The sequence below is a fragment of the Gekko japonicus genome, unplaced genomic scaffold, assembly GCF_001447785.1.
Source record: "Gekko japonicus isolate JY-2015 unplaced genomic scaffold, Gekko_japonicus_V1.1 scaffold2929, whole genome shotgun sequence".
Taxonomy (NCBI): domain Eukaryota; kingdom Metazoa; phylum Chordata; class Lepidosauria; order Squamata; family Gekkonidae; genus Gekko; species Gekko japonicus.
Window position 1 is genome coordinate 23,389 of NW_015176535.1, and position 19,436 is coordinate 42,824.

Consider the following 19,436-nt stretch of genomic DNA (forward strand, 5'->3'; position numbering starts at 1 on the left):
TTTAATTCTCGTATTCGCTTTAACCCGACTCACTGTTCATTGTTGGTCACATGACCTTGCTCAGCACACGTTCAAAACGCTCGATCTCTGACGCTTGTCCCAGTCAGCGGCTCTAGATCCATACGGACACTCAGTGGCAGGACCATCGGGGGGGAGGAGTGCCTGAATTCCCCAGCATCGCACTGGTGAAGAGGTCACCCCTCAAAAGCCCCATGGCTAGGAGCCTTTTGCCAAGGCTCCGGGGGGGGTAGCGACCCGTTGCCACCCCACCTTTCTGCTGTTGCGCAGATCACATCCCCAGGAGGTCCGGGAGATGCATCCGCCAGCGTGTCGCTATAAACCGGAAGTCCGGGGAGCCACATCTTGCCAGTCAGGAACAAACAAGCAAGCCTTCATATCTGTGACAGGCCCACTCAGTTAAAATCTGGCCGAAAATGCAAACTCTGGGTATCAGGTGTTATGTCTGCTGACTGCCAACAGGTGTCAGCGACTTGTACTAGAGCTTGGCTCTCGGAGACAATAGGGACTTGGATCCTGAAACCTCAAGCGGTCACCAATGGGAACCTTGGCGGGAAGTTTAAACCCACCAATGGGACCTGTGAGTTGTCCACAGGGACTGTCTCCACGCCTTCTTCACCTCCTGCTTCACCTCCTCCTCCACCTCCATGCAGCATGATGGCAGTCGCTCCGGGAGCGAGACTTGTCCCTTTGTTCGACCAAACCCATCCGCATCACTGGGAAGCCTGGGTTGAGGGACTCAAGTCCATCCTAATCTTCTATGAAGTCACCACCGAAGAACGTAAGAAAGGTCTCCTCATCGACTCCTGTGGTCCTGCCACAGTGGAGCTGGCTCGCAACCTGCTCTCCCCCACCATGCTGGCCGATGCCTCGTTCAAGGATATAATCAAGAAGCTACAGGACCATTTCGTCCCACGGCCATCGGAGATCGCGTCCCACGTGGCCTTCTACGTCCGGCAACAACAACCACGGGAATCAATAGCAGAGTACCTGGCTGAGCTCCGCCGGCTCGCCTTGGAGTGCTCTCTCGGGGCCCATCTCGAAATGGCCCTCCGCAACAAACTAGTTTTCGGGCTGAGCAACAAGAAGCTCTGGCGCTGCATCCTGGAGGACAAGAAGTGCTCCCTGGACTCCGCCCTGTCTACCACCACGGCATGGGAGAGAAACCGTCCCTCGACCTGCGCCCATCTACCCTCACCCTGACAGTTCAAGGATATAATCAAGAAGCTATAGGACCATTTTGTCCCATGGCCATCGGAGATTGCGCACCACGTGGCCTTCTACGTCCGGCAACAACAACCACGGGAATCGGTAGCAGAGAACCTGGCTGAGCTCCGCTGGCTCGCCTAGTCGTGGGAGACCTGGTCAACCTCCTCGGCCGCGCGTGGTTCACCCAGTTGGGAATTTCGATTGAAGGGGTACAGCTCTGCGCCTCGCAGGATTTCTGAAGTGCTCCCTAGCCTCTGCCCTGTCTATTGCCATGGCCTGGGAGAGAAACCATCCCTCGACCATGTCCACTGTGCAACAGACGCAGGATGATGACCTTGAACCAGACAGCCGATGAGGGGGTCCACCACACCCAACAGTCCTCTAGGCGCCAGGAACAAGGCTCCGCATCACGCTCCAGGCCTGTCCAGGAGTGCGTAAGCTGCGGAGATAAGCACGACTGGAAAACCTGCCGGTTCCAGGATGCCAAGTGCCACAGGTGCGGCCATATGGGGCACATCACATGTGCCTGCCATTCCCGGGGGTCCAGAGCCCAGCCAGCACCGCCACAGCCCTGCTGAAGAGTGGACACCCACTATGAGGATGACGGATCCAAGGAAGAGCTCTACCGATCCAGCGAAACAGGTACTGAGGCTTCCAAATAGAGGGTCCCCCTGCACTATGGAGCTCGATTCCAGCTCCTCAGCCTCCATTATCTCAGAGGAGACTCTTAAGAGACTCTGCCCCATGGGGGCCCCCGCCTGCACCCATCTACCCTCACCCTGACAGACTTTCAGAGGAATCGCATTCTGATAAAGGGTGTGGGGAGTTTCCGGGTCCAGTATAAAGGGTTTGATGGCCAATTGGAATTGGTGGTGGTCACGGGGGACCTGATCAGCTTCCTCGGCCACTCATGCCGCACAGGATTTCTGAGAGGTCTGCGATGAGTCCCTGTCCGTTTCTGATGGGACCCTGCGAGAGGTCTGCAATGAGTTCCCATCCATTTTTTATGGGACCCTGGGTCGCTATACGGGCCCCCTGGTGTCACTGCAACTTGACCCTAACGTGGCCCCCATCCGAATGCGCTCCAGAACAGTTCCATTCATGCTACATCCAAAAATAGACGCGGAGCTGAACCACCTTGTGGATCAAGGAGTCTTGAAGCCAATCTCCCACGCCGCGTGGGAAACCCTGATAGTCACCCCGGTTAAGCCAAATGGGGACATCCGCATCTGAAAGGATTACAAGTGCGCGTTAAATAAGGCACTTCAGGACCATGCTTACCTGGTCCCGGTAGTCAGCCACGTGCTTGCCTCCCTGGCAGGGGCAAAGATTTTTGGGAAACTGGACCTGGCCCAGGCCTACCAGCAGCTCCCGGGGGATGAGGCAACCACCGCCATGCAAACGATCGTCACTCATAGAGGAGTTTTCAAGGTTAAGAGACTGTAGTTTGGGGTGAGCATGGCCCCGGGCCTTTTCCAATAACTAATGGACTCTCTTTTTAAATGGATTCCGGGAGTCACATCGTTTTTCGACGTGTTAATCGCCACAGTAACACCTGCTGAGTTTGGCTGCGTATCGTCCTCTACCGCCTCCACGAGGCAGGCCTGAAAGTGAAGCAGGGGAAACTGGACCTGGCTCAGCTCCCGGTGGATGAGGCAACCGCTGCCACGCAAACGATTGTCACTCATAGAGGAGCTTTCAAGGTTAAGAGACTGTAGTTTGGGGTGAGCATGGCCCCGGGCCTTTTCCAACAACTAATGGACTCTCTTTTTAAATGGATCCCGGGAGTCACGCCATTTTTCGACGACGTGTTAATCACCACAGTAACACCTGCTGAGTTTGGCTGCATATCGTCCTCTACTGCTTGTCACGGCAGGACCAGGGGGCGTTATGGTTGACGCGGATGGCCTCCATCCTGCTAGGGACAAAATAAAGGCCATCGTAGAGGTACCCCTGCCCAGATCCAAGGCTGAACTCCAGGCGTTCCTGGGACTATTGAACTTCTACCACGCCTTCCTCCCCCACAAGGCGGCGGTAGCAGAATCCTTGTATCGCCTCCTGGACAAGAATGGCCCTTGGGTATGGGGCCCCCGTGAGGCAGCCGCCTTCAAGGGAGTCAAAGCGCTGCTAATCTCTAATAAACATAATTTCTTTGGGATGAATGCAGAGCTTCCTGGATTCTGTCATCCTCCCACAATGCAAGGAGGTCAAAAATCTCCTATTCCTTCCATGCTACCCCCCTTGGCCCACTCATCCTCCTGTTGATCAGCAAAACTACTCTAACCAGACAAGCTTACCACTCACCAACTTCAGCCCACAAAGATAAGGGGTTTGCCTCCCTGCCCTTTATACCTAATCCAGCTCTGTGCCAATCACTTCCCAGCCGATCGCCTCTTGGCATGGATGGATGCACATCAGGCTGGGTCAGCAACATCTGTCACACCAATCACTGATGCCCTGATTTCCCGCCAAAATCTGCTGTCCAATGAGGTACTTGTTTCCAGGTGGCAGATGTAGCCATCTCACGTATCCCAGTGGAGTCCAGGCATTCCAATGGGGCTGCTATTGCACTGTTTTGGTGTTGTGTTATAGCACTATAGTGCTATAGCGGTATAACACTCTAAAACGAACGCTCAAAAAAAAAACGGAGATCGCCCACATGGGCGAAAAGGGGCGGGAAAACAAAGCGGTGCAGTCTGAAATGCCAAACGCTTTAGAGACGGCTTCTTAGCGGTAGGGGAAAGGTTCACTCTTACCTTCTTACTGGTTCACTCCAAGATGGTACAATAACGGCTTAAAAAGTGTAATGTGAAATTCCTAGCATTACAGCTTATCTCCAGACTACAGAGATCAGTTCTCCTGGAGAAAATGGATGCTTTGGAGGGTGGACTCTATGGCATTATATCACACCAAGGTCCCTGTCCTCCCCAGGCTCCACCCCCAAATGTCCAGGAGTTTCCCAGCCTGGATCTGGCAACCCTACATCCCCTGCCGGTGACCAGGAGGAACCTGGCAAACCTACCAGAATCTCAGCCCCCTGTTGCAACCTCTTCCTACTCAACTCTTCAGCAGAATTTAGCCTGGTAGTAAATCAAAGTGTCTCCTTTTTCATTCCAGGCTCGGGCTGCTGCCTTCCAACCTATCTCCTTCTCTGAACTATAACATCAGCTTGCATCACAGAAAACAGTCTCGAACCCCCTATTCCGTATGGGCCAGTGTGCATTCTCTGTTCGTAACCATGTATTTTCTATTAGCAATCATGGCCCTTAGTTTTAATATTTTGTCATACTACAATTCCCAGAATTCTTGGGGCTTTGCTGATCTTTGCCTGCATTTGTTTCACCCTGTAGTTACCCTGGAGCCTCAGTGCTTGGAAAAAAAGACTCATATTCCTTGCCTAGACTTCTGGAAAGTTCAGTTGAGTGCAGATGCTACACTACAGTCAGAGAAAAGGCAGGATGTATAGAACATGGTGATTTTTATTTCTTAAGAACACACAAAATATGAACTAAAACACTTGCAGAACCCAAACCACTTCAGCACTGAAGTCTGCTAACTGCTATTTCCATTTGTTTCAGAATGCCACGTGGTTCAATCTTAAAGAGGCGGGAACATTTGAAGAATCAAACATCACATTTATACCAGTTATTACTAATAGTCACTAACAGACTCTTGGCGAGGAAACCTGCAGTAGGACTCCCAGGTGGAGACAAGGCCTCAGCTAGGCCCAACAGACAGCAAGGTAGGCCATGAACTAGTTGGGCCACAGGGTGGCCAACTGCCAGGCGGTGGCTGGAAATCTGTTGGGATTACAACTGATCAAATGCAGATCATGAGAGGGAGGGCAGGAAGGGCTGCATCAATTCTTAGTTCTTGTGGCCCTTTCTTACATGCCCTGGGAAATGCTGATCGCCACTTTGGGGTCAGGAAGCCATTTTTCTCCAGGCCAGTTTAGCTGGGGATCCTGGAGGTTATTTGTCATCTTCTGGGCATGGAACAGGGGTCACTGGGGGTGTGGTATTTGTGAATTTCCTGCATTGTGCAGGGGGTTGGACTAGATGGCCCCAGAGATCCCTTCCAGCTCTATGATTCTATAATCTTCTGGTGACAGATCAGTTCACCTGGAGAAAATGGCCACACTGGAAAGTGGCCTCTATGGCATTATACTCCACTGAAGTCCCTTCCCTCCCCAAACCCTTCCCTCCTCAGCTCCATCCTCAAAATCTCCAGGTATTTCCTAACCAGGAGCTGGCAACCTTAGTAAGCCATGAAGGACAAACCTTCCGGAACAAGTCAGGTCTATTGATATTACTGTTTCTGCCTTGGACTGGCCCTTATTCCAGACTGTGCTGTCATGAGTTCCTAATTACAGGCAACGATTATACAGTTTTAGAGCAGCCATTTTGTGAAATGCTTTCATTAATCCCTAGTGCACCATAATAGGAAGTATAAATGACGCCTTTAGTTGATTGTAGAGGGACAATAACCCTTTTGTTCAAATTCCTACTCTGCCATGGAAGCTTGCTGGGTGACCTTGGGCCAGTCACACTCTCAACCTAACTTACAGGGTTGTTGTGAGGATAAAATGGAGAAAATGAGAATTATATAAGCCACCTTGGTTCCCTGTGGGGAGAAAGGTAAGGTATAAATGAACTAAATAATTAGATACATTTTGTCACAGAGGACAAATTCTACTGTACTGGGTCAGGGTCAGCCTCATATGCTTTTTGTCAAGGTTAGCAAAGGAAAGTTCTTTCTCTTCAACGAAAGCTGCAGGAAGGATTGGTGCCGTATGGAAGCCACCTTAATGAGTATAAGGATGCATTCAAATGTTTATAACAATAGAAATCAGGATTCACAGTGATTTTTTTCTCTCTTTCAGCTCACATTCAACTTTTCCTGCCTTTGCAACTTATTGGAAAGACATTACTGGCCAATTGATTGAATGCTAATAAAGTGATCTCTCTTCCCAATTTAAGGTAGGTTGGCAACCATTTTTATTTTGGAAGGACTGAATGCATTCAGTTAAATGTGCATTTCCCCCATTATTATTTTTAAAGAATAGATTTCTAAAATATTCAAACAAGGCTTTGAGAGAGGTAGAGATTGTGACATTTCAGCTTCTAGCCAGTCAGTGCTGCACACGGTCAAGCTTCCTGTGAATTTCCAGAGCTGGTTTCCCCTGAGTACATCTAAACAAAATGTGCTGAATGTGCTTCTGCAGCAGGTTGAACACTAAAATGATGCAGCGTGTGCACTTGCTGTAAATTTTCCAAATAAGACTCAAAATAGTACTATTTTTGTTCAAGAGTTTTGATTTATTTGGGCAACTTGCAGCCTACCCTTCCTCCTTGTCCATCTCCATGGCAAAAAAAATATATATATAAGAGCTGGTGAAGCACATGAGCTGTGAGCCTAAGACCACCAGTTCAAACTTCACTTTACTTACTTTGTGGCCTTAGGCAAGTCACTATTCTTTCTCAGCTTCATCTGTGAAATCTGGTGATAATAATTCTGGCTGCTTTACCAAGCAGTGGGAAGGATGACTAGTGACTCTGAGCTGTGACACTTTCAATTAATTTATCCGAAATTAGATTAGCCATTGAAACAGGTGGAATAATCCCTTCTAAATATTTGATAGAGAGAAGAGGAATAATCCCTTCTCAATAAATATTTGATTGAGAGACAAGCACTGATCCCTTCTAAATAAATATTGGTGCCCCAATCCAAAAATTTAAGGCACATTTAAGTTAGCTAGGACTAAACTAACCCATGGAGTTCAATTATATTTAACCACGACTAGCTTTCCCTGGATTGGGGCCTGCTTGTCATTTTGCAGATAATCTGAAACAGTTCAGCACTCTATGGCACTAACTATTTTATTTATTTATACTAGACATTTCTATCCTGCACTTGCAGTCAAATCTGTTTCCTGAGGAGGTTTATAACTTTTTTTTAAAAAAGTATTACTACAATAAATAAACACAGTAGACAACAGGGAAAAAAATAATCATAGATCCAAAGATAATGAGCAAATCCTAGAATTTTTAAATAATTGTGACTGAATTTAAAAATAAGATCCTAAAAACACTGGATAAAAAATAAAATTGGATAGCATGACACACATCTGACAATACACACACACACACACACACACACACACACATACACTCTCTCAAATTAGTCAGCAAAATGTCTGAGAAAAAGGGTATGGTCCACATCTTGATTTTATTCATCTCTGCCATCTTGTGGCTAAGAAGGGTATTTTCTGCTAAGTGGAAGTACAATGCCGATTGTGTCATTCATCGATCAGCAAATAACACTAATAGTTTGTGCAGTCTGCTTTTAACAGTAGGTGGATTTTAAAAAAACACAACATCCCTGCTTATGAAACTGAAAAATGCATGCCGTTATGCAAAGGGGAAGTTTTTCAACTTCTGTGGATTCTAGGGAGACCTCCTGGTGCCTGTCTGTGTTGCCTGCTGGCAGAGGAATTTTTTTTTTTTAAGTGGCACCATGTCAATGACATGATGTCATGTCTAGCAAATACTCCAGTGTGGCATCACAGTGGTTTTACTTTAGAATTTTGCCCAAATTCTAGAGCATCACATTGATGTCACACTGGCAACATGATGCCATTCCCTCCATCCTTGCCCCCTCCCTCTCCTGTGGTTGCTATCTAATGGCTGGCAACCTTAGTGGGGTCAGTCCTCTAGACAGAACTCCCTGTGATACCTCCTATGCTGTTGATGATGGTCCTGAAAATCAGTAGGAATTGGGGGGGGGGGATTCAGAATGCTGCAGCTAGAAGGGGGGAGGCAGGGAAAACATATACCTCCAGGAGCAGAACCCCACTCAAGCTTCTCTGGCTCCCAACTCATTATGCTCTGCTCTGATTTGAATTCTATAAAGAAAGACTCCTCCCCCCAGTGCAAAACGTAATAATATTGAGAGTGTGTGTGTCTATATAACATACATTCAGTGTTCCAAGCCCTTTATATACTTACTGCCTTGGGGACCCTGTGTTGGATGGGAAAGTGGCATAGAAATCTTTTAAATACATACACAAATAGCTTCAGTAACTCTTACAACAGCCCTACAAAAGGATCCAGCAAACCGAAAGGTAAAGGCACTCATGATGGTAAATTCCCCCCACTCCTTTACATTCTGCCAGCAGCACCTTAAAACCTGAAATATAGCCAATGCTGAGGGTTGAGAAAGCCCCATGGAGAAAATGCCATCCATGAGGCTATAATGAAAAAGGGGAAATGGAGAGAATCCGCCCTGTTGTGCTTGCCCCTACTGCTTCCTCCACCAGCAGAAAAGGGTGGCAGTGCGATTTTGCTTCCTTCCTCCTGATCATTGCAGCCCTTTGAGCTGCATGACATTTTGTACATAAAGAAGAAGAGTTGGATTTATATCCTGCCCTTCACTTGGAGTCTCAGAGCGGCTTACGATCTCTTGCCCTTCCGTTGCCCTCAACAGACACCCTGTGAGGTAGGTGGAGCTGAGAGAGCTCTGAGATAACTGCTCTTGAGAGAACAGCTCTGAGAGAACGGAGACTGATCCAAGGTCACTCACCTAGCTGCATGTGGAAAAGTGGGGAAATCAAACCCAGTTCTCCAGATTAGAGTCCACTGCTCTTAACCACTACACCAAACCACTACACACTGTTCCTTGACTCTTGGTATCAGAGAAGTACCAGTATCTTGGGGTACAGGGGGAGTTGAAAAGGCACAATAATATCCACTTCTGGAAGCACCTTATCCTTGCAGTTCTTAGGATCCAACCTAGTGTCTGAATCCTCTAACCCTATGCCATTTTACAAGGAATCCGACCAGCAATGGCTGACAAGTGGTTTAAAACGACAGTGTGAAAGAGTGCCAGTGCACATATTCGTCACGACTTAATTGTAGCATCAAATTTTATCTTGCAATTACAAATAGATAATGACAGTTTAATCACCACGTCTAATTGTGCCACATCACTTTTTGTGAACTCAAAGAGCGCAGACAACCAAACTGGCCCAGTGTTCTGACCTCATTTTACACTGTTGCTTATCTGGGAATTGATTGTCCTGCAGCTTTTCAGCTGAACTGTTCATTAGTTTTAGCTATGGTTCTGCTTTATTTATGGCTTAGTTATATATTTTTGTGGTGTTAGCTTGGGATGTCACTTGCCAGGCCCTTCCCTGGCCACCGGCAGGGGATGGGGGGGTAGGGTTGCCAGATCCAGGTTGAGAAACTGATGGAGATTTGAGGATGGATCCTGGGTACGGCAGAGACCTCATGAGGTACAATGCCATAGAGTCCACCCTCCAAAGCATCCATTTTCTCCCGGGGAATTTATCTTTGTAGTCTAGAAATGAGCTGTAATTCCAGGGGATCTCCGGGTCCCAGCTGGAGGCTGTTTTAGCTATTGATGTGAGCCACTCTGTGGATTTGAACCAAGCTGTGTGACATAGTCGTGTTAACATTTGTCACTAGCCCATCTAAGGAGAGCCAGTTTGGTGCAGTGGTTAAGAGTGGTGGCCTCTAATCTGGGAGAAACGGGTTTGATTCCCTACTCCTCCACATGTAGCTGCTGGTGTGACATTGGGTCAGTCATAAGTTCTTTCAGAGCTGTTCTCTCAAGGGCAGTTCTCGAGAGAGCTCTCTCAGCCCCATCTACCTCACAGGGTATCTGTTGTGGAGCGGGAAAGGGAAAAGGGATTGTAAAATGCTCTGAGACTCCTTCGGGTAGTGAAAGGTGGGGTATAAATCCAATCTCCTCCTCTTCCTCGTCCTCCTCCTTCTTCGCAGCCTAAGAGGGTACATTCCCAGCCTTTATGCTGTGCCTGCTGGGCACCCTAAGCCCTTTTGTGCCCAGGTGAAGAAAGAGACCTACCACATAGGGTTGCCAATCTTCAGGTAGGGCCTGTTGGGTTTTTTTTTCCCCTGGAGAAAATAGCAGCTTTAGAGGACAAACTCTTGTGGTATACCATAGATCCTAGGTGAAATCCTTCTCCCCCCAGGCACAGCCTCCAAATCTCCAGGGGTTTCCCAGGCTAGGTTTGGCAACGCTGTGTACCTCTTCATTCACTACTCTTAGCTCTGTGTATTGAAAGGGGAGTTCCATCCATTTCTGTTCTCTTCTTAGGCACAAAATCCCACACATCCTTGCGAATGTTGCCTTTTCTCCAGGTTTCTTCCCTGCCAAGTCCTGAGTATTTTTCTGAGGTCCTTACTTTCAGTAGACAAGGGGAAGTGGATGATGCCGCTCAGTTCCCTCATGGGCCTCTCATAGCCGCCTCCTGCCCTTCTCTAGCCTAGCTGGATTGTTGCTGCCTCTGTTGCCTCACCATCCCCTGCTGACAGTCCCGGCAGCCTTTTTATCTTTCCAAGTTCGAGGAAAGATGGTGTGTGACCTCTGGGTGCGTGGCTACAGAGGGAAGGCCTGAAGAGCGACCCCGCTGGCGACTCCGAGGCGGGTGGGCCAGGGGTGGTCCTGGAAGGATTGGGGAGGCATTTAAATGCCTCCCTGTGCCTTCTCCGGCCTGACCAAGGGCCGGCTTGCCTGGGCTCCCCGCAGTCACGGAGCAATCAGGCAAGCCAAGGGAAGGCATGGGGTGTGGCCTAATAGGCTAATGAGCTGCACTGTCGGGGTGTGGCCTATTATGCTAATGAGTTCCTGCTGGGCTTTTTCTACCAAAAAAGCCCTGCCTCTTATGACCCCCAATCAAATTCTACTAAATTCGGCGGTTTTCAGGCCCACAAAAATATGATTAAGAATCATATTATGCTGCCAAAGAATAAGTCACATTTTATCTCAGTGTGGGCGCAGCTAGATGGTGAATTGTGTTGAGACTATTTCTACATTCATCTCTCAAGGACTGTATATGAAACGAGAGATTGATACATATGCACATGGCTGAACATAGGACTTCCACAGGCTCCTATGGACTGTATAGCATACAAGTTTGCATATTCGTTTTTTCTTTTTTGCTTTCAAGTCACAGTTGTCTTATGGCGACCCCTGGGGTTTTCACGGCAAGAGACGTTCAAAGGTGGTCTGTCATATGACCCTGGTATTCCTTGGTGATCTCCCTTCCAAATACTGACCAGGGCCAACCCTGCTTAGCTTCTGAGATCTGACAAGCTTTGGCTATCCTGAGTTATCCAGGTCAGGGCACATTCTTCTATAGATAGGAGTTATATTCCTTTCTGATGCTGGTTTTAAATGGAACACTGTAAATACAAAGCCTGTCATTTTACCTCTAGGTGTCAGCATTTCCTCTCTTTCCTTTATCCGAAATCCCTCAATCTCCAGCTGTTTGATGGGACATTTCTTCTTGCACAGAGAATATACTTGATGTATTATATATACTTTGTGCAGTTTGACATGAGTTTCACATTATGAGCCCCCTTATGTAGAAACTCATGCACCAAGTAACTGGAAAACAGCAACCAAACAGCAACCCTTATGTAGAAACTCATGCACCAAGTAACTGGAAAACAGCAACCAAAGGGAAGAACAGGTCTTTGAATGCCAGTTGTTAGGGGTCTGGGAAGAGTCCATAGAATTGTTTCCCATCACTCTTGAGAATGGCCCATACGGCCGCTGCCGTAAATGAGAGTTATGTCTTTGGTGCCAGCTTCGGTAACATCAAAAGTTCAATCTTTTTGTATCCCAGTCTTTACCAGGCACCAGGCATTGTGAACAAACACTGTGCCTGAGACCCTGGACAGCTACTGACAATCAGACCAGACAGTACTGACAAGTGGTCTGACCGGCCTCAGACACAGCTGTCCTTCTCTGTTGCCTAAACCAGCCTGACTTTGGGGAAATTGACTTTGCTTCTTGCCTCTGGCACTTAAAACCCAAGCCTGCTTGGATGTCTCACCTCAGTCCCATTTCTTTAGCCTACTGTCTTGAACTGACGCCATGACAGGCTGGAGGATCAAACTGTCATTAGCCCTCAAAATTAAAAAAAAGAAGAAGAAGAGAAAAGATGGGCATATTCTGCCTGTCTTTGAGGGTTAATAACTATATGTTGTGTTGACCTCAGGGCTATTTTTGGCCAGGAACGCACAGGAACGGGAGTTCCGGCTGGCTCCTGAGTTGGCCACGCCCAGCAGGAACTCATTAGCATAACAGGCCACACCCAACAGCAGGAACTCATTAGGATTGGCTACATTAGGGGTGTGTGGCCTAACATGCAAAGGAGTTCCTGCTACAAAAAAACACAAAAACCTCTGGGTTTTGACAACAAAGTAAACAGAATAAGAAGCAAAAGGTGGGTGTGGCTGGATGACCACACTTCTGGTGACATGGGGGTGTGGCCTAATATGCTAATGAGTGTCTGCTGTTGGGTGTGGCCTGTTATGGTAATGAGTTCCTGCTGGGCATTTTCTACAAAAAAAGCCCTGGTTGACCTGGATGGCCCAGGCTAGCCCAGTCATATCAGATCCGGGAAGCTAAGCAGGGTCAGCCCTGGTTAGTACTTGGATGGGAGGCCACCAAGGAAGTCCAGGGTTGCCGCACATAGGAAGGCCATGACAAACCACCTCTGGAGTCTCTTGTCTTGAAAACACCACAAGGGGTTGCCATAAGTCAGCGGCAACTTGACGGCACTTTGTGCGCACACAGCTGTATATTTGTGGGGGAGGCGCACTGAATGATAACATTTCATGAGGGATAGAGTAAAAGCTGTTCTCCAAACATAAAGTAAGGTAAAGCTAAAGGTTCCCTTGCTCGAAAGCCAGTCGAGTCCGACTCTAGGGTTGCGGTGCTCATCTCCGTTTCAAAGCCGAAGAGCCAGCGCTGTCCGAAGAGGTTTCCGTGGTCATGTGGCTGGCATGACTAAACATCGAGGTGCACGGAACGCTGTTACCTTCCCATCGAAGTGGTACCTATTTATCTACTTGCAATTTCTTGCTTTCGAACTGCTAGGTTGGCAGGAGCTGGAGCCAGAGATGGGAGCTCACTCTGTCATGCGGCAACTCAGGTCTTAAACTGCTGAACTACTGAACTTCCACAGCCTGCAGTTCAGCGTCTTAACCACTTGAGCCACCGCAGTTCCTACTGTATTAATCACATGTTTACTTTGACATTCATGTGCTCTGAGGAATAATTGCAGTAACCTAACTAAAAAGAAATTTGTTGTTCATTATGACACTTCCATAGAAAACCAATACGTGTAATATCCTAGCAGAAGAAGAGGAGGAGATTGGATTTATACCCTGCCCTTCACTACCTGAAGGAGTCTCACAGTGGCTTACAATCTCCTTCCCCTTCCCCGTTGACTAAAATATGGCTCGGTGAATGTGTTACTCAGCCTAAAGAAGTCTTCTGAGATCATGGAGTGCTTTTATGCATGACGTAAGATTTATTTTTCCACAGTTGAGTTCGCTCTCTATTACTTTATTCATTGCATTCAGCCACTGTGTCAGCCATGCTTTATGAAGATATTCAGGGGATTTTCTGTTGGATCTTCTAAGGACGGATCTCTCTAACAGACCAAGTGGAACTCAGTGTGAAATAAGAAGCAGATGGTTTCCCCCACAGAACAGAAGCATAACATTTGGTTATCTGAAATGGATGTCTTGAAATTTAGCGGAAAAGGAATGACTCTCCCCCCCTAGTTGTTTGCCCAGTGTTCTAACAGAACGGAACGCTAACACAAAAAAGAGTTTTAGACCCAAGCAGCCAGTCAACTGTATGGGTGTTGTACTAATTCACAGCCCATTATTTACTACTTTTTCTTTCCCCTCTTCCTATATAAAGCTGACAGAAGATCACTTCATTGGACAACGTGGGCTCAAGCCCACAGAAGCTTAAGCCACTGTCACACCCTATGGTATCCAGGCCAGGATGTGCAGGGGGGGAATCTGGAAGCAGTCTTCAAGGAGGCTGCAATATAGGTAACAGGAAAAAGAGGACTGCTTCCTGAGGGTGCCTAAAGGGTAGGCAGGGTCAAAGAGTTCCTGTATTAGCCTCTTCAGGGGTAAAGGCCGCCTTAGGAATAGAGACCTCAGGAGGCAAAATGGGCATGGCAGGGGGAAGGAGAATAAAAGGCCAGAGCCAGAGGATGGGAGGGAGAAGACAGCTGGCAGATGAAAGCAGGAGGCCAGACCGCTGGCAAGGCCTGGGGCCCTGGCAGGCAAAACGGAAAAGGCCTTAGCACTGGTCCCCTCAGGAAGCAGTATCCCTGGCCATGAGAGGAGTACACTGCTCTCTTGGGACCTGCCTCTCCCAAAGCCCAACCCAGTGGCTAGAGGCAGCAGTTATGGAATCCTTGGAGCAGAACCGGGGCCCTGAGAATCCTTGGAGCAGGACCGGGGCAGTGAGGAATGACTGGAGCTCCGAGCTGTAACTTGATAATTGAATGGAGGATTCTGTCCTTCTGAGCAAACTGCGCAACCAATCACAAGTGAGACTGGAGGAGGATGGAATTCTTGTGTGGAGAAGCAGCCCCTGACTTGGGCTTAATTGTCACAATAAGTGATTAGGTTCAAATGATGTGTTATACTTACCCTGTGATCACCACAGGGACTGGTAGCTACAAGACTGCTGCAAGTTCCCCCTGAGAGCTCAGTTCAGAAACACCACAGGACCACTGCTTTTTTTGGGGGGGGGCTCCTTCCTTCATGCCATTTTCTTGACCTAAAATCCTCCTGTGGGGGCTTTATTTGCCCCCCCCTTAGAGTGCTACATGTGCACTTGATGTGCAGTCCCCACAAGCCAAAAAACACCCCTGGGGCCTGTTTTGGGTAGGGGAAATGGCATATAGGGAGGTAGGAGCCCCTCCCCCCATGCTGTGGTCCTGATCTGAATCTGGGCACGGCAATGTTTCTGAAATGGGTTCCCACAGGAATCTCACAGCTGGCGTCGTGCTGGAAGTCCCTCTTGGAATCAGATGGTAGATGTAACGTATAGTCTGGCCCTTAGTTTTTAAGCTGCCTCCAGACCAGTGTTCCCTCGAAGCTGAGTTAGTGTGAGCTAGCTCACAGTTTTTTAGCCTCCAGCTCACACATTTTTGTCTTAGCTCAGGAAAGATGGCTCCAGAGCAAACTAATTTTATGCAGCGGCCAAACTACCTGCTCACAACTTTAATGCCAGTAGCTCACAAAGTAGAATTTCTGCTCACAGGACTCCACAGCTTAGAGGGAACATTGCAGTCCAGACTCTTATTTGGTTCACAATTTATAATATAGAGGCTGAAGACATCCAGACCAGTGGATGTAAAAAATTACACAGAAATGATGAAATATGAAGCTGATTTTCCAAATCAACACACTGTTCACTCAAGCTTTTAAAAAATTATTTCTGCTCCTGCAAGATCTTTGATGTGTTCCCCATATAATAAAAATTTCAGAAAGCTCTGCTTAGTATTCACTCCTGTCAAGGAAGCAAGCTGTAGATTTCATAGACGAGTGAATATTAAGCTTGAATGAATAGCTGGATTTTTAATGAAATGGCAGGACCCGCTAGGCGGTTCCTGGACTCATACTTGGAATCTTTAGAAGAGGAACCTGAGGAACCAGGAATGTTACCTGGGGAAGAGCAGGGAAGTCAGGGGAGACCCCTGCACTGTAGCAGCAGCCTTAGACTCCATCAGACCCAGAGGATGATCTCAAGAAGCCCTGCTGCTGATGGTCCATCACCAGAACCTCCAGCTGCCCTCCTGGGACAACTGTGTGTCAGCCATGTTGCGTCAGGGCCTAGATCATTAGCCCCCCAGGACTCTCCCTCACCTGGCAGGAGCAGCGGAGGCAGTGTGCTCACACGCAGCCAAGAGAAGATGTAGTGCTAGGCTAGCAGCCTGCGTTCCAACCCGTGAGCTCGACTATGACTTTAGGTGACAATCCCCAGCAGGATTCTGGTCCCCTTGTGACCTTAACCAGGTGAATTCCAGAAGCTGCCCTCAGAACAGCTGGGGTTGACTTTAGGGTTGCCAAGTCCATCTTCCACCCCCAGCGGGGGACTTTGGGGGCGTTCCTGGAGGGGGCGGGGCATCCCCGACGTGATGATGTAATGTTGGGGATGTCCGCCGCTACCCCCACCCACCCGTGCGCCAGATCTCCAGAAACGGCAGTTCCCTGCACTTAAAGGAGCCGGCGTTTCCCTTTTAAATGCAGGAGCCGGCGTTTCCCCTTTAAGAGCAGCCGCATTTCCCTTTTAAGAGCACGAAGCTGGCATTTCCCTGCAAGCTTGCGGAGATCAGGCTTGGGAGGAAACATGGGTTCCACACAGTTAAAGGGAGAGAGATGGGTGGCTGTGGGTGTTGGGGGTGGGGCTTCTGGCGGCGGGTAGACCCCCCAAAAAAACGGAGGACCCCTGGCAAACCGGGGGGTTTGGCAACCCTAGTTGACTTTCCCCTAGTCTGTTTAAGCTGAGGGTAAGGAAGGGAGCTTTGGTGGAGCAACTAGTTCTAAGGCCACTAACTGTGTGCTCCAGGCCTTGCCTGCTTGTGTGCTCCAGACTCTGCTAAGTTGTAGCTGGCAGGGTAAGCAGCTGCTCTTGAACAGGCCAGCAGGCTCAGAAACCTGAGTCCAGGACAGGAAGAATTTAGCCAGGCCCTAGAGAGCTAACCAGGATGAGCCTCACCCCTCTGATGCTTACAGCTGGGAAATACCTAGAGACTTTGGGGGTGGAGACTGGGGAGTGTAATGTTTGAGGAGGGACCTTAACTGGGCATAATGCTATAGAGTCCATTCTCCAAAGCAGCCATTTTCTCCAGGGGAACTGATCTTGATTGTCTGGAGATCAATTGTAATAGCAGGAGATCTCCAGGTACCACCTGAAGGCTGGCAACCATACTGATGCAGCAGCTCAAATGTCTTTTGAAATTCCCCTCAGTTTCGAAATCAGTTTGCCTTCTGACACGACTGTTTTAGAAATGGAAGTTCAAAGCCCTCTGAGTCTCAGGGAATGCATGGTGGTAGAACTTTGGGTCCCAGCCTTTATATTTCGTTGTTGTTGCACACTATGGACAGAACTTTTCTAGAGCCGTCACAATGCTCTTCTTGTCTTGACCAGTGTGCCATCTTAACAGTTCTATCCACGTACGCCATTCTGATGGCAAAAGCATGGAGACAGGCACTGTCCTTAACCTTCTCATCCAGTCTGTCACATTTTTATCCAATTGTTCCTGCAAAGAATTCAGGGCGCCTTGCATGATTCTTCCCTCCTTCATTTAATGCTCAATGCTACCTGTGACTTAAGTTAGATTGGGAGACAATGACTGGTGTTAAGTCGCTCGCTTAACAAAGCAGTCGGAGAGTGATTCAGCAAGAACACAACTTTATTCTTCAACTCGAACACCACTCCAACACGGATCAACATCTGATAGCCAGAACAGCCTTTACATTCCAGCTGTCCTGCTTTTAAACATTCCCGGCTAATGTAGCCACACCCACTGTACAAATACCAACCAATAAGGTTGTTCACAAAACAAGCAACATTCTAGTAGCCATACCACACTTTATCTCACTTGTATGGTGGACTTCTAGCCTTGTAGAAACAGGAGTGCACTGGGAAGTGAAAATGACTCTGGAACAAGCCAACCTGAGTTGCTCCCCACAAGCCAGTACTGTGTGGGTCACTCAGCTCAGCGGTGTAAGCAGTGGGTATTAGCTCACCTTGGGCTTCTTCCTGAAAAGAGCTGGAAAAGACATCTGGTGAACCGACAGTAACCATTGCTGATGAAGAATTGGAGAGTCTGGGCCAAGTGGGCCTGAGGCTCTGGCAGACTTGTGAGAGCTTGCTTATGCTGGTCCTGGCTACTGGTGGCCCTCTATGGCAGTGGCCTACTGGGAAAGTTCACTGTAATTTAAATGGCAAGTCCACCCCTGTATAGAAACTAACCAAATTCAACACTGGACATCTTTTGGAAGATTTCAGGGCCAGAATTTGGTGACTGGAGTTTAATCTGGTATTAGTAAATGAATGTTTGTTGTATATGAACTTCTCTTAAATTATGGTTAAGTACCTTCAGCCTTTGGGATGCAGTGAATAATAGGCATGATGCAAACTAAGTGCATGTGATTTGTAATGTAAATGTTCCAGGAAATCTCACTGGGAAAACCCTGGTCGCCTTCTATGGAAATTTAACATTCTCTGGAACACAGTCTGAAAACAGCTGAGCTACATTACAAAAACAAACAAGCAAGCAAAAAAACCAGACTCAGTGGCACATAACCCATGAAATGTCACCATCTCAAATGCCAGGATTATTATGCATGCAGCAGAAGGGGTACATTTGAGACCAGTAGCACCTCAAAGACCAACAGGTTTTTCAGAGTATGAGCTTTTGAGCATCAAAGCTCCTTTCATCAGTCAAAGTTTTGACTCTCGGAAGCTCATATCTTGAAAATCTTGTTGGTCTGTAAGATGCTTCTGGACTCGACTCTGGTGGTTCTACTACAGATCAACACGGCTGTCTTCTGAAACTGTGGCAGCAGTTCTTCTGAACACGCCATGATCCTTGCACTGTTGGGAGCACATACCACTTCACTGTTTGCAATACCAATTTTTAACCGCACTATTAAATTAAAACGTTTAGACTGTCATTCTGTTGCTAGTGCTGTGGTTTTGGTTTTTTTTTGGTTTTTTTAAAATAACATTTTATTGGTATAATACAATAGTATTAAGAAAACATAACAATCAAATTTTTATAACATTAGCAAAGTCCATAATGAACTAAAGAACAGTTAAACATATTAACCAGTACAATATGAATGCTGTGTTTTTGAGAGTAGAAATACCTCTTGTACAAATGTGTCCTGCACTTAAAAAAATACTAGTAACATAACATTGTCTGATGAAGTGTGCATGCACACGAAAGCTCACACCTTGAATAAAACCTTGGCCCCGTTCATACGAGGGGTTTTGGTCCGGGAGCGAGACAGAATGGGGGCGGATCAAATGGGCACGATCCCACGGCAACATCTGGGAATCGTTGCCTGCCCGTCTCTGATCTGTCTCTCCCGGCCGAAAACCCGCACCAAAAAGAACCACCTACCTGGGTGGTTCTTCCGATTGAAGCGCCTCAAGCCGGCCGTGGGATCGGCCGGCGTGTCCTTGTGCCGGCACATCCCGGCCCCTGGCCGAACTGCGCATGCTCGAGCATGCGCAGTTCGGCAGGGGGCCGGGATGTGCCGGCACAAGGACACGCCGGCCGATCCCACGGCCGGCTTGAGGCGCTTCAATCGGAAGAACCACCCAGG

At 47.9% G+C, this 19,436-nt stretch overlaps 1 protein-coding gene across 1 annotated transcript in view; it reads left to right on the top strand.

Annotated features, from left to right (window-relative positions):
* The first annotated feature begins 1,553 nt into the window (after positions 1 to 1,553).
* Positions 1,554 to 19,436, top strand: part of SYBU (syntabulin) — a 116,757-nt gene continuing 98,874 nt past the window's right edge. Inside the window, 2 exon segments of the mRNA XM_015427440.1 lie at positions 1,554 to 1,723; positions 3,150 to 3,306. Coding sequence (XP_015282926.1) covers positions 1,554 to 1,723; positions 3,150 to 3,306 — 327 coding nt within the window.